This window comes from Pelobates fuscus, chromosome 10, assembly GCF_036172605.1.
Source record: "Pelobates fuscus isolate aPelFus1 chromosome 10, aPelFus1.pri, whole genome shotgun sequence".
Taxonomy (NCBI): domain Eukaryota; kingdom Metazoa; phylum Chordata; class Amphibia; order Anura; family Pelobatidae; genus Pelobates; species Pelobates fuscus.
Window position 1 is genome coordinate 58,185,756 of NC_086326.1, and position 19,714 is coordinate 58,205,469.

The 19,714-nt window shown below is 42.7% G+C and overlaps 1 protein-coding gene across 13 annotated transcripts in view; it reads left to right on the forward strand.

Moving 5' to 3' along the window:
* The window catches only part of ANK3 (ankyrin 3), a 557,845-nt gene that overhangs the window by 487,392 nt on the left and 50,739 nt on the right, over window positions 1-19,714 (forward strand). For all 13 annotated transcript variants that reach the window (XR_010085575.1, XR_010085574.1, XM_063434253.1 and 10 more), the window contains 6 exons: window positions 10,727-10,881; window positions 12,745-12,956; window positions 15,597-15,804; window positions 17,452-17,548; window positions 17,840-18,068; window positions 18,577-18,702. Coding sequence is in view for 11 of the 13 variants with exons in the window: in XM_063434253.1 (XP_063290323.1) it covers window positions 10,727-10,881; window positions 12,745-12,956; window positions 15,597-15,804; window positions 17,452-17,548; window positions 17,840-18,068; window positions 18,577-18,702 (1,027 nt within the window). In the remaining 2 variants the exon portion in view is untranslated. The remainder of the gene's footprint in view (window positions 1-10,726; window positions 10,882-12,744; window positions 12,957-15,596; window positions 15,805-17,451; window positions 17,549-17,839; window positions 18,069-18,576; window positions 18,703-19,714) is intronic.

Sequence of the window (19,714 nt, forward strand, 5' to 3'; positions counted from 1 at the left end):
CAGACAACAGCTGTTGTAATCCCCGACTGATTATCTGTTCGGCCAGATCCTGTCACATATTTTGGTTAACATAATGAGATGAACACATTGCTGTGATGCCTTTTGTGTGCGGTTGATCAGTTATCTTACAGTTGTCCAATATTGCTTATAGTGGGTCTGCAAACTTCGTACACTGCCCCTGGGTGCTCTCTGGCGCTTACAGTAGATAACCTAGTGTTGTTAGGGTCACTCCTTAGCTTCTCGAAATCAGACCCACAGAGTAGAAAAGGATAGTTAAGAAAGTAAGAGCGGAGAGAAAAAGAGAAAAAAGAGAGGGGGGGAGAGAGACTCACTGTCGGCTGCTTCCCATGACTGTGTCCATTAGTCTGTCAGGTCGCTACTTAACCACGGTTCCCAAGTTTTTTCACATTTTTTCATCATTCATTGTCCATCAGGCAGGCATCTTTCACTTTGTCTAGGATTGTTGGTGTAGCAGGGACGGTCGTCCTAAGCCATGATTGTGCCAGTGCCCTCCTAGCAGCAGGTGGGATAATAGGGTAAAAAGATAGGGCCATTTGACCCGATTAAATGCTCTCTTAGCATCAATAGAAACCACTAGTGTTGGGGTGCTGGCGGCGGTTTGTTTCCAAATAAGGTAAATGTTTCTGCATGTGTTCTCAAACAGCTGTCGCCCGGGGACAAATCCCACCTGGTCAGGTAAGGATTTAGTCTATCTGCCAGGATCTTTACATACAGTTTGTTATCGTGGTTTATTTCCCTACAGTTCTGATATAGCTTTATCTATTTCATCGCTTGTAATGTAGCCGCCTAGTTGGATTATAGCCTCTGGGCAGCCCCATGTCCGCCAGAAATGCTGTAATGCTATCTTCTTCTCCTGCTGGTGACCCTGGTCGGCCGGGGAGTGGTTATATAGAGTTTTGTAAAAGTCTGTGAAGACCGTTGCGATCTCCTGTGGGTTGGTTTTAAGGGATCCATCCTTATGTTTGATGGAAGTGATATGAGACTGTCTGTGTCTCGTCTGTGCATCTTATCCGCCTTCTCGTAGCATGTTCTCCTGGACCATGTGATCGCCTTTGCTTTTTCGTCTAAGAGCAGCTTGTGGATAGAGTGTCTAGTGGCTCAGAGTTGCTCCAATATTCGTTCAGTAGGGTTTGCTTTATGTCGTTATTCGAGGGTTCGTAGTGATTCAAGTAGTTGGGTCAGCAGCTGGATTTTTCTTTTTTAACGTTGCTAAGCGTATAAAGGTGCCCCGAATGACTGCCTTGTGTGCCGCCCAGATAGTCCCCAGGGACATCTCGTTCGTATCATTCTTAATGAAGTATTCCTGAAGTTTTTTATGGATGGCCACAGTAATCGTTGGGTCTTTAAACAATGAGGAGTTAAGTCTCCAGTTCCACTGGGACGCTGTGCTCAGATTCCCGAGTGATAAGGTGACCTCTGCATTGTCCGACCATGTGATAGATCCGATGGTTGCGTATGTTATTCTGGCTAAGCTCCCTGCTATTTACCAAAAAGAAGTCGAACCTTGAGTATGTGCCATGGGGGGGCAGAGTAAAACGAATAGTCCCTGTCACTCGGGTGACGTGCCCTCCATATGTCCACCATGTCGTGGTTCGGATGAATTTGTGGAGCAGTTTGTCCTGCCCGCCTCTTCCCTGGGACCGGGGCTATCCTTTGGAGACGCTCATGATGGATACGGCACAGCGTTGTGAGCATCCCATGCGGAAGCGCCTTAATTTTAGATTCTAGCGTCTCCCAGAATCCAACTTTTAGTACAAAATAAATGTGAGCATAGGGGTACAGAAAAAAGAAAAGGAAGGGGGGGGGATGAGCATTAAACATCAGTTTAAGTGCTGCGCAGAGCACTGGATTAGTACAACATATCTCACATCTGTTATTGATCTACAGTAATAACATTGTCATAGTTATGCACGATACCTTGAAAGAGTTATACATGGTTCACTTTGAGGATTATCTGTCCCAGTAAGTTTATGGTAACCGTTGGCCTGAATTTGTCAGGAGCGTGTGGGTTATGTGAGCCTGGCTTTTAGGTTTAGTCGGTGCATCGACCAGCTGGCCCATTCTTTTGCATGTACTTTCTCCCTCCCCCTAAGTCTACTCGCCATGCGCTCGTACTCATATGTGGAGTCCACCCTGTTCCAAATTTCTAGTATAGTTGGTGCGTTTGTAGCTTTCCAGTGGCTCTCTATACTAATTTTAGCTGCCATTAATACATGTATGGCCACTACTCTTTGATTGGACGAGAATATGGCTGGGGAGAGGTGTATAAGATAGCATTCTGCTGTAAACGGGATGGGAGTAAGTGTGAGCTTCTAGAGAAGTTTCTCTACCTGCCGCCAGTTTGGTACCAAGATGGGGCACCCCCAAAAGATGTGCATAAGTGATCCCACATGTTTTCCACATCTCCAACACAGAGGGGAGACGGATTGGTACATGTGAGCCAGTCTAGCTGGGACCAGGTACCACCTCATCAGAATCTTGCAGTATGCCTCCCAATGCGACAAGCTGTGTGATGATGTTTTAGTGAGTTGTATGGCTTGAAGCCAAGTAGGTAGAGGTACGGAAGTGTTCAGTTCTTTTTCCCATTGATCTACATATCCATAGCGTGATAATGGGTCTGCCTCATTTATGGAGTTGTAGCATAGGGATAATGGTTTGGCCTTTTGGCCTTTGCCAATGCTGTGAAGCCCAAATTTAGTTAACTGGGACTCCTCACAGTATTGTATATTATAGGTTTGTAAGATATGTTTCACTCGGATGTAAGCGAATATGTCTCTAGAAGGTAGGTTAAATTCTGCTTGCAATTCGGGGAATTGTTAAATGTTTTGTGCATCGTACAATTGGTGAACCCGTTCTATCCCCTTGGATACCCAGGTTTTGACAGGAATGTTTTCTGATATGGAGTGGAGAACTTCAATAGGGGCAAAAAAGAGACTGTTTGCTGTACCAGTAAGTGGGCCAGCCCAACGTGCCCAACCTCGTAACATTAGTTTTGTGCTAGGCAAGTAGCCCTCCTGCCTTTTGACCCCCTCTGTGCCCAACCAGATCAACTGTTCTATCGAAGCTGGGTGGACGCAAGCATCCTCCAATGGTTTCCATATTGGGGGGGTGTACCACCCGTCAGAATTCCCAGGCCCTGCGCTAAAATGGTTGCCCTATAATAAGCCTTTATTTTAGGGATCCCCAACCCTCCTTTCATCAGTCTTTGCCAAGTTAGGTGCTTTGCAATTCTTGGTTTTTTTTTTCTTCCAGATATAGCTGTTAAAAAACGTTTTGGAATCTTTTTATAAGTTTGTCTGGTAGTGCCACCGGTATTGTGCGGAATAGGTACAGCACATGAGGCAATGCCATCATCTTGGTGGCATGGATCCTCCCCATCCATGACACCTCCAGACCTTGCCATGAGTCGAATTGGGCTTGTATTTTGTGGAGTACCGGCTTGTGATTTTCCTGTACAAGTTGGGCATCGGACTTGGTTTGGTTAATGTAAGTGGATCTCCAATCAAATGGGTGAGTCGTTGCTAGTGTATGTATTTCAATGGCGGGGAGGCCTATGGGCAATGCCTGGGTTTTTGTTAGGTTATTTTTATAGTATGACACTTTGCCATATTGTTGTAGTAAGTTCATTACATGGGGGATTGATGTGTGGGGGTCTGTAACATATAATAATGTCATCAGCAAATGTCATCAGCAAATAGTGCAATTTTTTTGTGTCCCGGCTGGGGTGGTGAGCCCTCTGATGCTAGGATGCATCTTTATGTAATGTATGAGTGGTTCTAGGCATAATATAAACAAGATGGGGGAGAGTGGACAGCCTTGGCGGGTGCCGTTACTAATGTTGAAAGGGTCCGATAGGAACCCAGAGTTGAACACTCTGGCCGTAGGACCATGGTACAATGCTAGAATACCAGTTAGGGTGGCCACAGAAAAACCCAATTTGGCAAGCGTCATTGTCATATATTCCCATAGTAGCCGATCGAACGCCTTTTCAGCGTCAAGCGCTATGATAACCCCCTTCTGATTGCTTTTCTTGGCCCACTTCGTGAGGTTGATAAAGTGTCTAGTATTGTCACCAGCCTGTCTACCAGGAACAAAGCCAGCTTGTTCTGCAGACACTAAATCCGTGAGCAAGGGTTTGAGTCTCGTTGCCCATAATTTTGCATATAACTTAACGTCAGCATTTAACAAGTAGATGGGTCTAAGGTTTCCACAGACAGTGGGGGGTTTGCCTGGCTTAGGGAGCGTTACTACGTGGGCTTCTAGCATCTCTTTGGGCATGGTACCGGATTGTTTTATGTCGTTAAAAAGTAAGGTGAGATATGGTACCAGGCTGGATTTCAGCTGGTGATAATTGGGATGTAGATGTGTCATCTTTAAGGTTATATAAATTATGGTAGTATTGTGCTAGTTAATTTACTATGTCTTCAGGGTTATATAGGTTGCCCTTGGAGTGAGAATGAATGTATGGGATTTTGGACTGGATGCATCTGACCTTGAGTTTGTTTGTTAAGAGTTTGCCCGCTTTATTGCCCTGGGTATAATGTGTAAGTTTTAGGGATCTCATCCAGCGTTCGGTGGTTAACAAGGACAAGGAGTGTAGTTCCTTCTGGAGTTCGTTTATTTTCTTGGATAAGGAGGTTTTAATTTATTTTGGGTTTCTAATGACATGAGGTCATATATTATCTTGTTTTGGGCATCTGCAGTTGTTTTTTTACATTTTGACTCCTCCCGAATGAATACCCCTCTCATCACTGTCTTATGTGCTACCCATACTGTGCTAATTGGAGTATCCTCCAATGTACTTTCCTGGAAGTATTCGGCTGCTTCGCGTGTGACAGTTTGCAGCACAGATGGGACATCTAGTAGTCCTTCATTAAGTCTCCACTTTCCTCTACCTCTGGAGGGGTGGAGGGCAGCTAAAGTGATTGTGACTGGCGCGTGGTCTGACCATGTTCTCACCCCCACAGATACCTCCCTCACATTTATGGAAGCGTGGTGGCATCGACCACACATAGGTCTATACGGGAATATGTCAAATGGACTGGGGAAAAGTAAGTGTAGTCTCGTTCTTTGGGGTATTTGGAGCGCCAAGTGTCATATAGGTTGTTTTCAAAGAGCAGGGTGGAGAGGAGGGAGCTTTTAGTTTACGCTTGCTTTGTGGGGTGTTTGTTCGATTCCCTGCGGATATCAAGTTCGGGGTTAAGGGTGCAATTAAAGTCGCCACAGATAATAACGTGCCCTTGTTTTATCTTATCAATTTTTTTCAGGGCTCAGGGGATAAATGATATTTGGTCCTCATTAGAAGCATATAGGGAAGCATATAGGGAAGCTAAATACCGTTTAAAGCTCCCACCAACACCAGCAGTCTACCCGCTTTGTCTGTATGGCGTGAAGTTTCTTTAAATACCTAATCTGAGTGAAAAAACACGGAGACCCCCTCAGATTTACTTGGAGAGTATGCATGGACAGCGTGGGGGTATTTCTTATGGCGTAGTTGTGGGGGTTTGCGGGAGCAAAAGTGAGTCTCCTGGAAGCACACTATCGCTGCTTCCGATTTGACCATTTCCAGAGCAGCCAAGCGACGTTTATGTGGGCTATTTAGTCCCTTCACATTAAGGGATAGAATTTTAAAGGAGGCTGCCATAGTATTTACAGCATAGTGTTTCGGTGAGGGGAGCCGTGAGGCTTGGGATTAGTAGCGTTATGCGTTGGTGGTATTGGAGTTGTGATGACATGAGACATGTGGGGTGTAGACGTTTTGTCGTTATGTTATTCTGAACTCGTTCACCTTTTGCGAATTTATGCTCAAGGAGGGGGTATGGGGTATGAGGGAGGGATACAAAAGGAGTGGGGTTGTATAAACCATAACCTAAGAAAATAACTTTGCAAGAGTCGCAAAGAAAGCGACCTGAGTCTGGGTCACAGAGGGTACCGCACATGGCTCGGTCGAGGAGGGGTGGCGGACGACCCACCTGTGTGTCGCCCTCAATATGTGTTTGTGGCTACAGCACATTTTTAGACCTAGCCATATTGGTCGACACAAATATATATACAATTCAGCATATTAACATTACCTTTCTAACTGTGTATATGGCAATTAACTTTTTCCAGTACCTGTCATCATGAGCATGTGGAGGACGCATTGACAGTGAAACTAACATTAACATTTACAAGTAATACATCCATGCAGATAGGCGCATGTTGTTAATTAAAGTACGTGGGAGTAACATGAAGCTCTCCCAGTACCTGCTCTCTTGAGCATGTGGAGAACATGCCGGCAATGAAGCTGACATTAACGTTTACAGTTAGTACATCTGTGAAGACAGTTATTTGTCGTTAATTAAAGTACATGGGAATAGCAAGAAAAAAGATCATGAGAAACAATGAATGATACTTAAGTGGTCCGTGCGTGTGAAGGTGGTGTGTGTGGTAAGTTACACCGCAGGCACGGAATCACGTTTTTCCGGCGAACCTGCTAGAGTCCATTCAGGCCTCAGCTTTCTTGGTGGGGACTTTTGCTGTGCGGAGCGTCCCATAGCGTGGTGTAGGCCCCATTCTTTGAGTTTGGCTAGTCCCACTTCAGGTTCCAACATAGGCACTGATTTCCCTTTGTACCATACCAGCAGTTTCGTTGGGTAGCCCCATCTGTAGGATATATCGTGGTTTCTGAGTGTTTTCGTGACATCTATGAATTCTCGTCTGCGCGCCATGGTGGTAGCCAATAAATCTGCAAAGATAGAAATCCCTTGGTAGGGCTCAGGCAGAGTTAGAGATTTTCTTGCTGCCTTAAGGAGCTCGTCTTTAGATCCATAATAGTGAAAGCTGGCGATAGTATCCCTAGGTGTGTCTGCTGTGAACCGTGAGGGCCGTGGTAGGCGGTGTATTCTATTCAGTGTCCAGGCTTCCTCAGCCAGGTGCGGCACCATTGCTTTGCATAGGCCTCGTAGATATTGCGTGAGTTCCTCTTGGAGCACTGATTCTGCTATGCCCCGGAACCGGAGGTTGTTTTGACGTGCTCTATCTTCCATATCTGCCAATTTGAATTTCACGGTGGAGTGTTCCTCTTCTAAGTGTTGAATTTTGTCTACAAGATCATTGTGCGCGATACAGAGTTTGTCTGTTTTATTCTCCAGCTGACTTGTGCAGCCCCCCAGCTCCTTGATATCGCAGCTGAGGTCGGCTGCTATTAGGCGAAAGTCTGCCTTAAGGGATCCTTTGAGGTCCTGCAGCATCGTGTTGAGGCTTTTATTAGTCACCGGGTAGTCATCTTGCGCGTTAGAGTTGTCGTCTAGGTCTATCAGGCCTTCAGACATGGGTGATTGTGGCATGGAGTCGTCGCCATCTTGGATTTGCTTCACCCGTTTTTTCCCGGTTTGCCGTACCTGGCCTGTAATTTTTGTTTATTTGGAGGGTGCCATGTTGCAGGCTGATGTTGTGTGTCTCCAAAAATGCAATTTTTGTGCCTTAGTCGTCGCTTATTTGTCGGTGTTGTGTGTCTCCAAAAATTCCATTTTTGTGCCTTAGTCGCCGCTCAGCCCACCCCAAATGTTTTTATTTGAGCGAAAAAAGTAGAGCTGAGTTTTAACCAGGAGTAGGCTTTGAAAGGTCTCATATCTCTGACCACATTGTGTCTAGGTAATCTAATGTAAGCCTAAGAAATACCTAGAGTATTTGGACATAGTAGAAAATGAAACAAACCACGATTAGATTTACTTTGTGAAGGTTTACTTAATTAGTGCAGGTCCTCAGTGGGAATCAACAGAATCTGGATGGATTTATTAAAGTGTCCTACTTAAAAATGAGGTGTAAGTTATTTGTTATAAAATATTTTGCTACTTTGTCTGTCACTAAATAGACCAGCACACCTTGTAGAGTTCAATCAGATAATTCACATTTGCTAAGTGCAATGCATTTTATGTTTAAGAGTGCAGTGCTCCTCCCCTACCGGTCACTGTATGTAGCGTGGCTAAGCGGACCCCCGATCTGAAAAGAAGTGCTCATTGAGAGTGGTCCGCTTGGTCACGCTACATGGAAGTGGGAGGGGGACACACATTGAAGGGCTGTGGGGAGGAAATGAGACACATGGAGATGTTGGGGGGAAGGAAAGGAGACACATGGAGATGTTGGGGGAAGGAATTGAGACACATGAAGATGATGGGGGAGGAAAGGAGACACATGGAGGGACTGGTGGGAGAAATGGAGACATGGTGGGGCTGGTGGGGGAGAATGAGACAGATGGCAAGGTGGGGGAAATGAGACACATGGAGGAGCTAGGGGGAGGAAAGAAGATACATGGAGAGGCTGGGGGAGGAAAGGAGATACACAGAGAGGCTGGGGGAGGAAAGGAGTCACATGGCGCGGATGTGGGAGGGACAGACACATGGAAAGGCTGGGGGAGGGACAGACACATGGAAAGGCTGGGGGAGGGACAGACACATGGAAAGGCTGGGGGAGGGACAGACACATGGAAAGGCTGGGGGAGGGACAGACACATGGAAAGGCTGGGGGAGGGACAGACACATGGAAAGGCTGGGGGAGGGACAGACACATGGAAAGGCTGGGGGAGGGACAGACACATGGAAAGGCTGGGGGAGGGACAGACACATGGAAAGGCTGGGGGAGGGACAGACACATGGAAAGGCTGGGGGAGGTTATGAGACACATGAAGGGGCTTGAAGGATGAAAGGAGACACATGGAGGGGCTCAGGGGAGGAAAGGAGGCACATGGAGGGGATGGGGTAGAAAAGGAGACACATGGAGGGCATGAGGCGAGGGAATTAGACACACAGAGGGGCTGGGGAGAGACAGACACATGGAAGGGCTGGGTGGAGGAAAGGAGACACATGGGGGAGCAAAGGAGACCCATGGAGGGGCTGGGGGAGGGAATGAGACACATGAAGAGGCTCAGGGGAGGAAAGGAGGCACATGGAGGGGCTGGGGGGGAATGAGACACATGAAGGGGCTGGGGGGAGGAAAGGAGACACATGGACTAGTGTTAATAATCAGAGATTTCCTGATAAATTATACAAAACTCAACCTTATAAGATACTTAAAGTTTCAAAGAAGCACAACAAGTGTAATTTATCTCTAATTGTCTTGAGAAAGGATCTTTAAATAAGGCATGTGTCTCAAATGTTACCTGTATACTTTTTATTAGTTTGCGTGTACTTTAACCCCTTAAGGACACATGACATGTGACATGTCATGATTCCCTTTTATTCCAGAAGTTTGGTCCTTAAGGGGTTAAAGGAAAATATAACACGAAGAATTATGGTGTTTAATACAAGAAAAATATGCCAAACTATAAATAAGAAAATCAAAGAACACTTTTAGATGGCTGTGAAATACCTTCTCTGAGAACAGTCCTGTTAACCTGCACACAATAATATGTTGTCTTTAGCACTAAGAAGACAGTATCTGACCTATTAACCTGCAAAGATTGTATTTACATTGCATGTATTCCTTACTTAGGGCTGGACTATGCCCAGTGATATTCTGGTTGTTTGTCTAAAGTGAATTTATCATATTTAACCGCCCAAGGACCAAATGTTACACTTCGCATTATCACAATGTGGCCTTTTAAGGAACACTCAATGCACCATAATGACTAAAGCCTGTTGTACTGGTTCTGGTGCCAACCCAGTGTCCTGGTGCCAACCCACTTAGGAACGGTTTGGCAACCTGCCTGGGATATGCCAGGCACCCACCCACTGCCATTTCCTCTGTGCCTGGAAGCGAACTGAGCTAAGCTTGGCAGTGCAGAGACACTTATTGGATGAGAGCATTTAGCCGATGCGGTCAGCCAATGAGCTGGCTTTGCAGTGCCGGGTTTAGACCAGTGTATGTAATGGAATCTGCTTGCATGGTCATCCAGCTCCAGAGGAGGTGGTAGCAGGCTTCTGTGGACCCCAGGTAAGTTGTCAAACTGTTCTTAAATGGATTGACTACTTACACTGTGGGGCTACAGTGATTATGGTGCTTGGATTGTCCCTTTACAAAGCCTTGCTCAATTGTTTGTTTCCCACAGCCGTGCAATTATTCATTGATTGGGATATCCCGTTTTGGAATGGGATCCTTAAAAGACTAATTGTTCTGAAATCGTAGGTCCTTCATGGGTTAAAAAAAAAAATACTTAATCATCTTAGAATCGAATAGGATATGGACCAAGATCACAGCTGTGGTCTAAAGAAACATAGATAAATATTAGTCTGTTTGTACTAAACAAATGTTTTTCTTGAATCCAAAGTTATAAATAAAATACGTCACCTAACGTTGTTTTAGTCATGCCATGCAAATTATTTCTTTCCTTTTCCAGAAAATGTTCACTAAATGACAATGTACAAACTCTGTAGGAAAATGTAGATACTGTCTATCAATATCAGAAAGCTGCACAATCAGACTTGAACCATTGAGATATAATCTGTATATTTACACTACTGGGTTTTTATTCCCAATTGAAAAACCAATTTTAATTTGGAGCCATCAAGCACTACTGTACTTAATACATAATTTGCGCAATGCTATAAAGAGGCCATTTCTTCCTCTAAAGTTTAAAGTAGAACACAACAGATGTAAAAAAAATGTCCTCAAATGTCTAAACTTTGATTATGCGGCTTCTTGCACTTTTTATTAGAGAGCGTTCTACTCTGTTTGAAAAGGTATCTTGCGCTACAAGTGTTAAGGCTGCTGTATTGTTTTTGTACAGACCTGTGATAGTTGAGATCCCCCATTTTGGATCCATGCGCAGTAAGGAGAGAGAATTAATTGTGCTGAGAAGTGAGAATGGAGAATCGTGGAAAGAACATCAATATGACTGCAAACTGGAGGAACTCACTGAGCTGCTTAATGGCATGGACGAAGGTAAGCCTGAGTGTCTGCTGATGCTTAGAGTTTGTACTTCCTCCAAGCATAACGTATTTGCTAAGCATCTAGATTTATATAACAGCAATTGTGTAAATTCAGGAAATAGACATGCGAGAAAGGAATATGTTAAATGGTGGCTATCACCAATTCTTTTTTTATATGGCCTTATATTCTTGCCTAACCTTGGCTTCTCAGATATTAGGTACATTTTAGGTATATTTCCCATGATGCTTAGCCAGAGTTTAGGGTAGCTAAGCATCATGGGAAATCTATTGCCCAAACATATGGGCTCTCAACATTTGCCTTTCATAGTAAGCTTTAGGCTCACAGACAGGGACAGATTAGTCTAAATATGTCTCTTTTGCCTATCTTTTGTTAATGTGTCCACTGTACAGTGCCGCAAAAAAAAACCTTCTTGTCTTGTCTTTTAAATAAAACCAATGATAATCTGTTCCATTTAGATAAATTGTCATTATTGGCGGTGCTGTTATTATTCTAGAAAAAAAATTCTCCCAGAAGCTCATCAGTTAAAATTTTGTTTTATAAATTCCTCGACTGCACATCTCACACCCGTAAACATTTCAGTCTTACAGGGTTATTTACGAAGTGAGATTTCACAGTGAATTCAAGGTTAAATGTCAAATTTAAGGCCAAAGTAGCCAAACTAGAAGCCTAACGTACTTGGAAAATTTTGCAGTTCAACTAATTTGACCTTAAATTTGAAAATTTACTCGGAATTCACTTTGAATCCTCACTTTGGCAAATAAACCTGTTGGTGTATACTGGAGTGACTAATAGAGATTATCACTAACAGAAAGGCTTAAACCCCACTAACTCCAGGAACATACTCACTGGGGCTACAATGCCATCTTCTGGACAAAATAATGATTTAAATATGATGTAAAGATACATTTCTGAACTCACTTCTCTGAAGTAGTTCTGAGAAATCCAACAATCATTGGAAAATAGAATGGTGCATGCAGGCATTTAAACTAATAATGAAATATAAGATTAAACATGTTTAAGTATAATAATCTAAAACATTAAAAGCTCTAGTCAATTCCCATACTGCCATTCTAACACCAGAAATGGTCTCCATTAACCCCTTAAGGACACATGACATGTGTGACATGTCATGATTCCCTTTTATTCCAGAAGTTTGGTCCTTAAGGGGTTAAATAAGTGAGAACTTTAAAAATATATATATTTTGTTAACACCAATTGTTAATATACCAGCTGTGGATGGAGGGTATTCGGGTGAGGTTTACCCACCATCATCTGTGACCAGAATATTTTTGCTCTTGGGACAGGTTATGTTGGAGGCTGTAGGAGACTACAGCAGCCCCACTAAATCCAATCTAGAACAGAATGCTGGGTAACCGCTTTTATAGAATTTACTAATCTACACATTTACTAGATGTTAAGCTAGCACAATGTTTAGATACAAATATTAGGATATTAACCTACAATGTGCAGATCTGTGTTATTTTAATCCGGTTTTGAACAGATTTTTTTTGCTTAGAACATTTTTCCCACTTAAGTATTCTGAAATATATCCATGGCTAAAGTATAAATATAATACAACGCAGTCTTTTCCAGTACAGATATTTACAGTCTCCTCAGTAGTTGGGCAGATTTGATTATGTATCTGCTGGTTTTATACTCAGTGCTATAAACTGCAAACCATGTGATCTGTAGTAGAAGTTGAGAATTCATATACATTTTAGATGCATTTTGATATATTGTAAAATATAAGACTTCTAAAAGAAAGTACAAAGTTACAAATGAGAAATAACTTTTAGTTTATTATGAAAGATAGTATGTTTCAGAGACTAACATTTGCCCATTGGCCTTTTTCAGAACTGGACAGTGCAGAAGAGTTGGAGAAGAAACGAATCTGCAGAATTGTAACAAAGGATTTTCCTCAATACTTTGCCGTTGTTTCTCGGATAAAGCAAGAAAGTAACCAGATTGGACCTGAGGGAGGTGTACTGAAAAGCACAACTGTCCCACATGTTCAAGCATCCTTTCCAGAAGGAGCTTTAACCAAGAGGATCCGAGTAGGGCTACAGGTAAGAGAAAATTAATACTCAAGTTGTATATTTTTAGGCAACATTTCATGGCATCCTATTTTTTTACTAGTGGTCTTTTAAAATTAAGACATAATGAGAGAAGGGATTGTAACGGACCGTTTTGCTCAAAAGGGGATAAAACCCAGTTTAGGCGATAATCCCCTTTACCATAGACCAGCAGCTACTGTAAGCACCAATTTCCCGAACTCCCAAACTGCACGGATTCACCAACTCTCGAACAGCAGACACACGAACCCTGGAAGCAGCCGAACAGGAAAAGCAATACGAACAGCTTACAATCCTGGCAGTCGGCATACAGTCAAATTCCCCCCCAAGAATGAGACAACACTTCAGCTTCAGGGTTAAGCAGGAACTCCTTTACTCAGGGCTACCTGCCCAGTATTTATGCAGGTCTCCCACCTGGTGGACACTCCCCTAGGGGACCAAATGGAAGACTGTAACAAAGGACAGACATAAACCAATTACAGACACACAGCAGTAAACATTCCCACAATGCATCCTGGTTTCCTCCCTTCTGCCCTGGAGATAATTGGAGAAGTAGTCCAATTATCTCCCAGGCCAGAGACCAAACTCCATTACACATGTGGGAACCTAAATACAGGATTATGCTTTAAAATATCTAAAGTTACTTTTAATCCATTACACACAGTCATGTAACATATCCCCAGATAGCTCAGGTCTGGGTGCACCTTATTAGGTGAATGGCACCCAGACCACACGAATACAGTTTAATCGCCATGTGTCAGGGTACCTGTAGTCTCTACCTCAGAGGAGGTGAGAGACTTAGACGTTTATCCTCCCAGAGGGGTTGTTTCTTCCGTTCCTCGCGGTTCTCTCGGCCATTTACAAGCCGACGCGAGGGATCCACTTCCTTATATGACGCGACGCTCAGTAGTCGACGTCATGACGCCAACCCGGGTCGACCTGTCAGTCAAGTCCCGAGCACTAATCAGGACTCGTCGGGGGCGTGATTACCCTCTAGAATCAAGGTATAAAGTAAGGCTTTCGGCATCTGCTCATTGCCCTGTCGTGGTTCTAGCCTGTCTAGTCACTCAGTGCTCTTGTATTCTAGTTGTCTCTTTGGTTCTGACCCGGCTTGTTTGTACTACCCTGTTTATCTCTGTTACCCTTTGACTCGGCTTGTCTCTCGCTTACCTGTCCTCTCGTTCCCTCACCATTCTCTACTTACTCCTTTAGTTAAGTCCGGCCATTCTAAGGTCCGGTATACGTACCTACCACCTGTTTGTACTCTGCGTGTTGGATCCCTGTCCCGATCCTGACACCATGGAGCCAAAGTCTTTAATCACACGAATAGGCTCCATGGCATAGCTATCTGGGTTACCACAGTTCACATAGAAATACCGAATTCCGGTGTTCGGTTAACCTTGTACGATTAGGACCCAGGCGACGGACGGCTCAGCGGTGTTCGTGCAATTAAGTGTCCGTTTACAGTTCCATAGTTTGAGCGCTGAACACCGCTGGCCATTCGGGAGTTAAAATGGCAGCTGCCACGTGTTCGGCAAACGAACAAAGGCCACCCAGCGTTCATCAATTAAGCTGCGGTTAACCGCAGCTTCTGGGCGGTTAATTGACGGCACACTCCAGCTCCTAGGTGGTCCCTCATACGGTAGTTTGTTCGGTAGCTGGAATCTACCGAACACCCCGGCTGAAAGGCACGAATATGCCTTTCTGCAGGTAAAATAAGCTTTTTAAAGTCTGGTCCATAGTCCAAAGGAAGCAGGCGAGCAACCAGGCTTCTCCAGCTCATAGTGGCGAGGTTGGTTTCGCCACAGGGATACTCTTGGAAAAATAGGTAAATTCTTATCTCCTAGTCCACTGAACAAAACCAGTTAAAGGATCACTATAGTGTCAGAAAAACAAACTTGTTTTCCTGACACTATATAATTGTTAGGACCCTCCCACCCTCAGGTTAAAACCCCTTCAGCCACTTACCTTAATCCAGCGCCAGGCTCTCTCGGCGCTGGTGACCTCTCCTCCCCCACCGATGTCAGCTTCCGAGTGGAGCGGAATTTCTCAATGCTTTCCTATGGACGTTCTGCAGGCTGGGTGCGAATTTCGCATCCAGTGTCACAGAAGCACCTCTAGCGGCTTTCAGGAAGACAGCCGCTAGAGGTTGGATTAACCCTGCAATGTAAACCTAGCATTTTCTCTGAAACTGCTTTGTTTACATCTGAAGGATTAAAACCTGGGGGACCTGGCACCCAGACCACTTCATTGAGCCGAAGTGGTCCGGGTTACTATAGTCTCTCTTTAAGATCTTCTTGGTGTTGTAATGTGATCACTAGACTAATGTAAATCTTTGCAGATGGGTTGTTCAAGTTCTTGCATGGAGAAATCAGCAGATTGTGAGATATAAAAAAAATTAGATATGAAGCCTTATTTATCTAACAATGTTTAGCAAAATATGTCAGCAAGAAATTGAATACTTAGAACAGTTTTATTGATTATGTCACCTGTCACTATGTCACCTCTGAAAAGTTTTTTTTTTTTCTTTATTTCGTTTTTGTGAATCCAAAATACCCTATAGATTTATACTCTTCTCTGTTTAGTATGCTTATTGGATGATTTTAATATTTTTTTTTTTTACATATGTAATAGGCGCAACCAGCACCTGACGAACTGGTCAAAAAAGTTATTGGAAACAGAGCCACATTTAGCCCAATTGTGACAGTGGAACCCAGAAGACGGAAATTCCACAAACCCATTACTATGACAATTCCAGTGCCACCTCCTTCAGGAGAAGGTGAAAGCAATGGTTATAAAGGGGACAGCACTCCAAGCTTAAGGCTTTTGTGTAGTATTACAGGTGAGTGGAAAGATATGCCATTGTAAATTCAAGAAATGTTCAGTTTTAATAAGCACACTCAATATCTTATGATCCAGTTACTAGTATTTAAACAAAAAAGAGGAATACCGCATGCTTATTCAAATCCTGGTGCAGCCAGACCTGGGGTTGGCTACACCTACCGTAATAATCGAACAAAATTGTTCCAGGCACTCAAGGATCGGTTGAACAGCAGGTTTATTGGAAAAGTGCATTGTTTCGATCCCACAAGGGATCTTTTCTCAAGCTTGCTAAAGATCCCTTGTGGGATAGAAACATTGCTGTTTAAATGATCCTTGAGTGCCTGGACCACAATTTTGTTCAACTATGATCCTGTTACTAGACATTTTATTGAGTTAAGTCTTGGTGACTTCTGGTTACAACTAATGCCTAGGCCCTAAAGCAGGGATTAGAAACCTATGACACTCAAGACTACCAGAATCAAGGCTACAAGAGCCAAACAGGCTCTGGCTTATCAGAAGTCCAAGTGGAACTTCAGATATCGGCTAGTGAAACCCCGAGCAATGATTGCAGGTGGTGAAGGACAATCCTCAAATTACGCATTGCAGCACTTAGATATAGTGATCTCGGATTACTTCATCCCATCACCTGTGAATGGGAATCTGCACTGAAGTAGAGCAGCCCGCATCAGCTATCGCAGCTCCTGCCCTTGACCTGTACCTGGCCAGCCCAGTCCCAAGTGATGAAATTAAGAAATGAAGAAGATGCCTCTTCCTCGTACAAATAATACAAACATCTCACACACAAACACACAGTGCCCACAAGCAGTCCACCACTGACAATCCACGTACATGCACACAACCCCACAAGCAGCCTCTCACAAATAATTACACAAGCAGCCCCCATACACAGCCACATTCATAGGTATCATGCACAATATCACAAACGAATCATGAACATGAACCATGAAATACAAAATAACAGCCCACATATGCACAAATAGAATGCTACAAAGTAACTGCAGAACGCATAAATAACACAAGTACAGTACGGCAACATACACACCTCAATTTAAAAAAAAAAAAATAGGAACGGACTTCAAGATCTTGTTTTGGCATAGTACTACTAAAAGGTTGCCTACCCCTGCACTAGCGTTTTAGAAGAATACTTAAGCTGTAGTGTAATGTGTTGGATTTCGAGAACTTAGCCAAAGCAGTCCAACTGTACAATGACAGCATTACCTACAGGATTAAACTAATACAAAGAAACAGTATTTTTCATAGTTTTAAACTCTTTATCTCAATTCTTACACTAAAATAGTTTCTGAAACAAGCCCAGTCATTCAATTTGATAGTGTGAAGTTCAGGAACTATTTAAAACAATGAAATAATGTCTGAATCTTTGGAAACAGGAGAAATAATAGTACAGAGTATCAGACATTTTATACAATTCTCCCAGGATTACGACTGTGTTCCACTACTCCGCTCAGGTCTTCCTCTCTAATCTCGTTAATTGTGCCGATATTTTATACTTTCAATGTTAATCATTTAATAGACTCTTTTTTTCTTCTCAATCTTAAAACAATAAAAACTTGGAACATAATAGTAATTTTACTACGCACTATCTACCACTAATAAAAAATGTTTTCTTACCTAATTAATCTTATAGGTGGGACATCCCCAGCACAGTGGGAAGATATTACGGGAACAACGCCTTTGACTTTCGTGAATAACTGCGTATCTTTTACAACCAATGTGTCAGCCAGGTAAACTTTGAACAATCCAAGTGAAAAAAATAAGATAAGGCCAGGGGCTAATGAAAGTATTTAGAAAATTGGGCAGACTAGATGGGCCGAATGGTTCTTATCTGCCGTCACATTCTATGTTTCAATGAAAACTTAAAAATTAAAGAGTTATGTTCTCCCTTCCTATTAATGTTTGTGTTAGTCCTTAAAGTAGGATTTCTGGCCTACTTTTTAACAGGCTTTATTATTTCTGATATACTTCTTCACTTTGACATTAGGCTGGTGTAGCTACTTATGAATTTTCTTTTGTAGATTTTGGCTTGGTGACTGCCATCAAATTCCAGAAACTGTAAGTTTGGCAACACAGCTCTACAGGGAATTGATCTGTGTGCCTTACATGGCCAAATTTGTGGTATTTGCCAAAATGAATGACCCAGTAGAAGCCAGGCTGCGCTGTTTCTGTATGACAGATGACAAGGTGGACAAAACACTGGAACAGCAGGAAAACTTTGAAGAAGTAGCAAGGAGTAAAGATATCGAGGTTGGTTTCTCGTGGTAAATCCAAGTTCGGTTAGAACATTTCACAGTAGAAGCACTGCCTTGTTCGCAATTATCATGATGAGATTTGTATAAAATAATTAACGGAAAGCGAAAAAGAAAACGTAGTTATATTAAATGCAATTGAAACATGCTGCAAACACCCTTGTGGAATCCTCTAATATAAAGCAAATAAATGTGTATATAGTTTTACTGCAAAATATAGGAAGGACCTAGAGAATAGTGATCAATTGTGCTTTTATGTAGAAAATTAGAAGTTGTAGTAAACCTTTAATAAACTCCATAAAAAGAAAGCACAACAGCCGATTAATTGAAGTTGATCCGTACCTTTTTTTTGTTTGAGGATTTCTGTTTCAATATGTCCATTTTACTATTATTTTGTATAGAGTATGGAGATTGTTTGGTAACTTCTAACAGTATCTATGAAGTGTGATGGACAGTCCGTCATGTCTAGATTACTTAATATTCATTGTCTTTGGTGATTCTTATAGGTTTTAGAAGGAAAGACGATTCATGTTGACTGCTATGGAAACCTAGCCCCTCTCACAAAAGGAGGACAGCAGCTAATATTTAATTTTTATGCCTTCAAAGAAAACAGACTGCCATTTTCTGTGAAGGTAAAGTGTCCAAATCATTCTACTTATTCATTTTGCTTCTTGCACACCGAGGTCTACAAATATTCAATGCCTATGCCAAGTCATTAATTATTATTTTATAACCTTCTTTTTTGTCAATCTTTCTTTTATTAAGGCATGTGCAATAGGGTACAGAACAAAAGTAGGGGAAATGCAATAGTGGTATACAGATTAGGGTTAATACAGCGGTAATTACATTTCCTGCTAAACAATGCCTAATTTTTTTTTTTGTGTTGGTTAACGAATATACTCAAAATTTAGGAGTAACAGATCCAGCTTAACGTAAGGGGTACAAATTAAAGAAAATGTGTCAAGGTGAGGAACAGTATAGATGATATACACGGCTTAATAGCGCAGATTCTTGGCAGTGACAAGCTAACAAGTGGTCTACTAAAACATGGGTATAATCACGCTGGGAGTTTGCGCCAGGCTTAATACCAGGAAGATCTTAAAGGTCATCCTGAGGGGAATTATTCGGGCCCAAGAGTGTTACAGGATAAGAGACAGCAGGGTGGCATGCATAGAGGTGACATGAGCGGCAAAACCATAAGCACTCAGTATATCGTAAATAGCACAGTTAAGCTAATTTGTCTGGTATAAGAAGACAGGTCAAACATCATACTGTGTGAGTGTCTTGCAGATTCATAGTTATAAAAGAAGCTTATAGGCTAATCCAGCTTGTCTACCGCAGCATTGTCTGGGCAGAGATATGACAGTATGCGATTAGTTGATAATTTACTCTCTGAGCTGCCACTAAGTTAGAGCTGTATATACTGGGTAGCAGGATACAGTGTAAAACTAAAATGATGTGGTGCAGTTCAGTTATAGACATGTAATAATAAACATAATAACCGTGGTCTAACCTTATTGTTGTGCAAATGGTTCGGGTAAACCTTTAGTGCGTCTCGTTAATACCACTGCACATAATATCACACTTAAAAACGAGCAAGGCTCACCGCTCTTTGCCAGGTTATATGGCCACAATGTTGCTAAG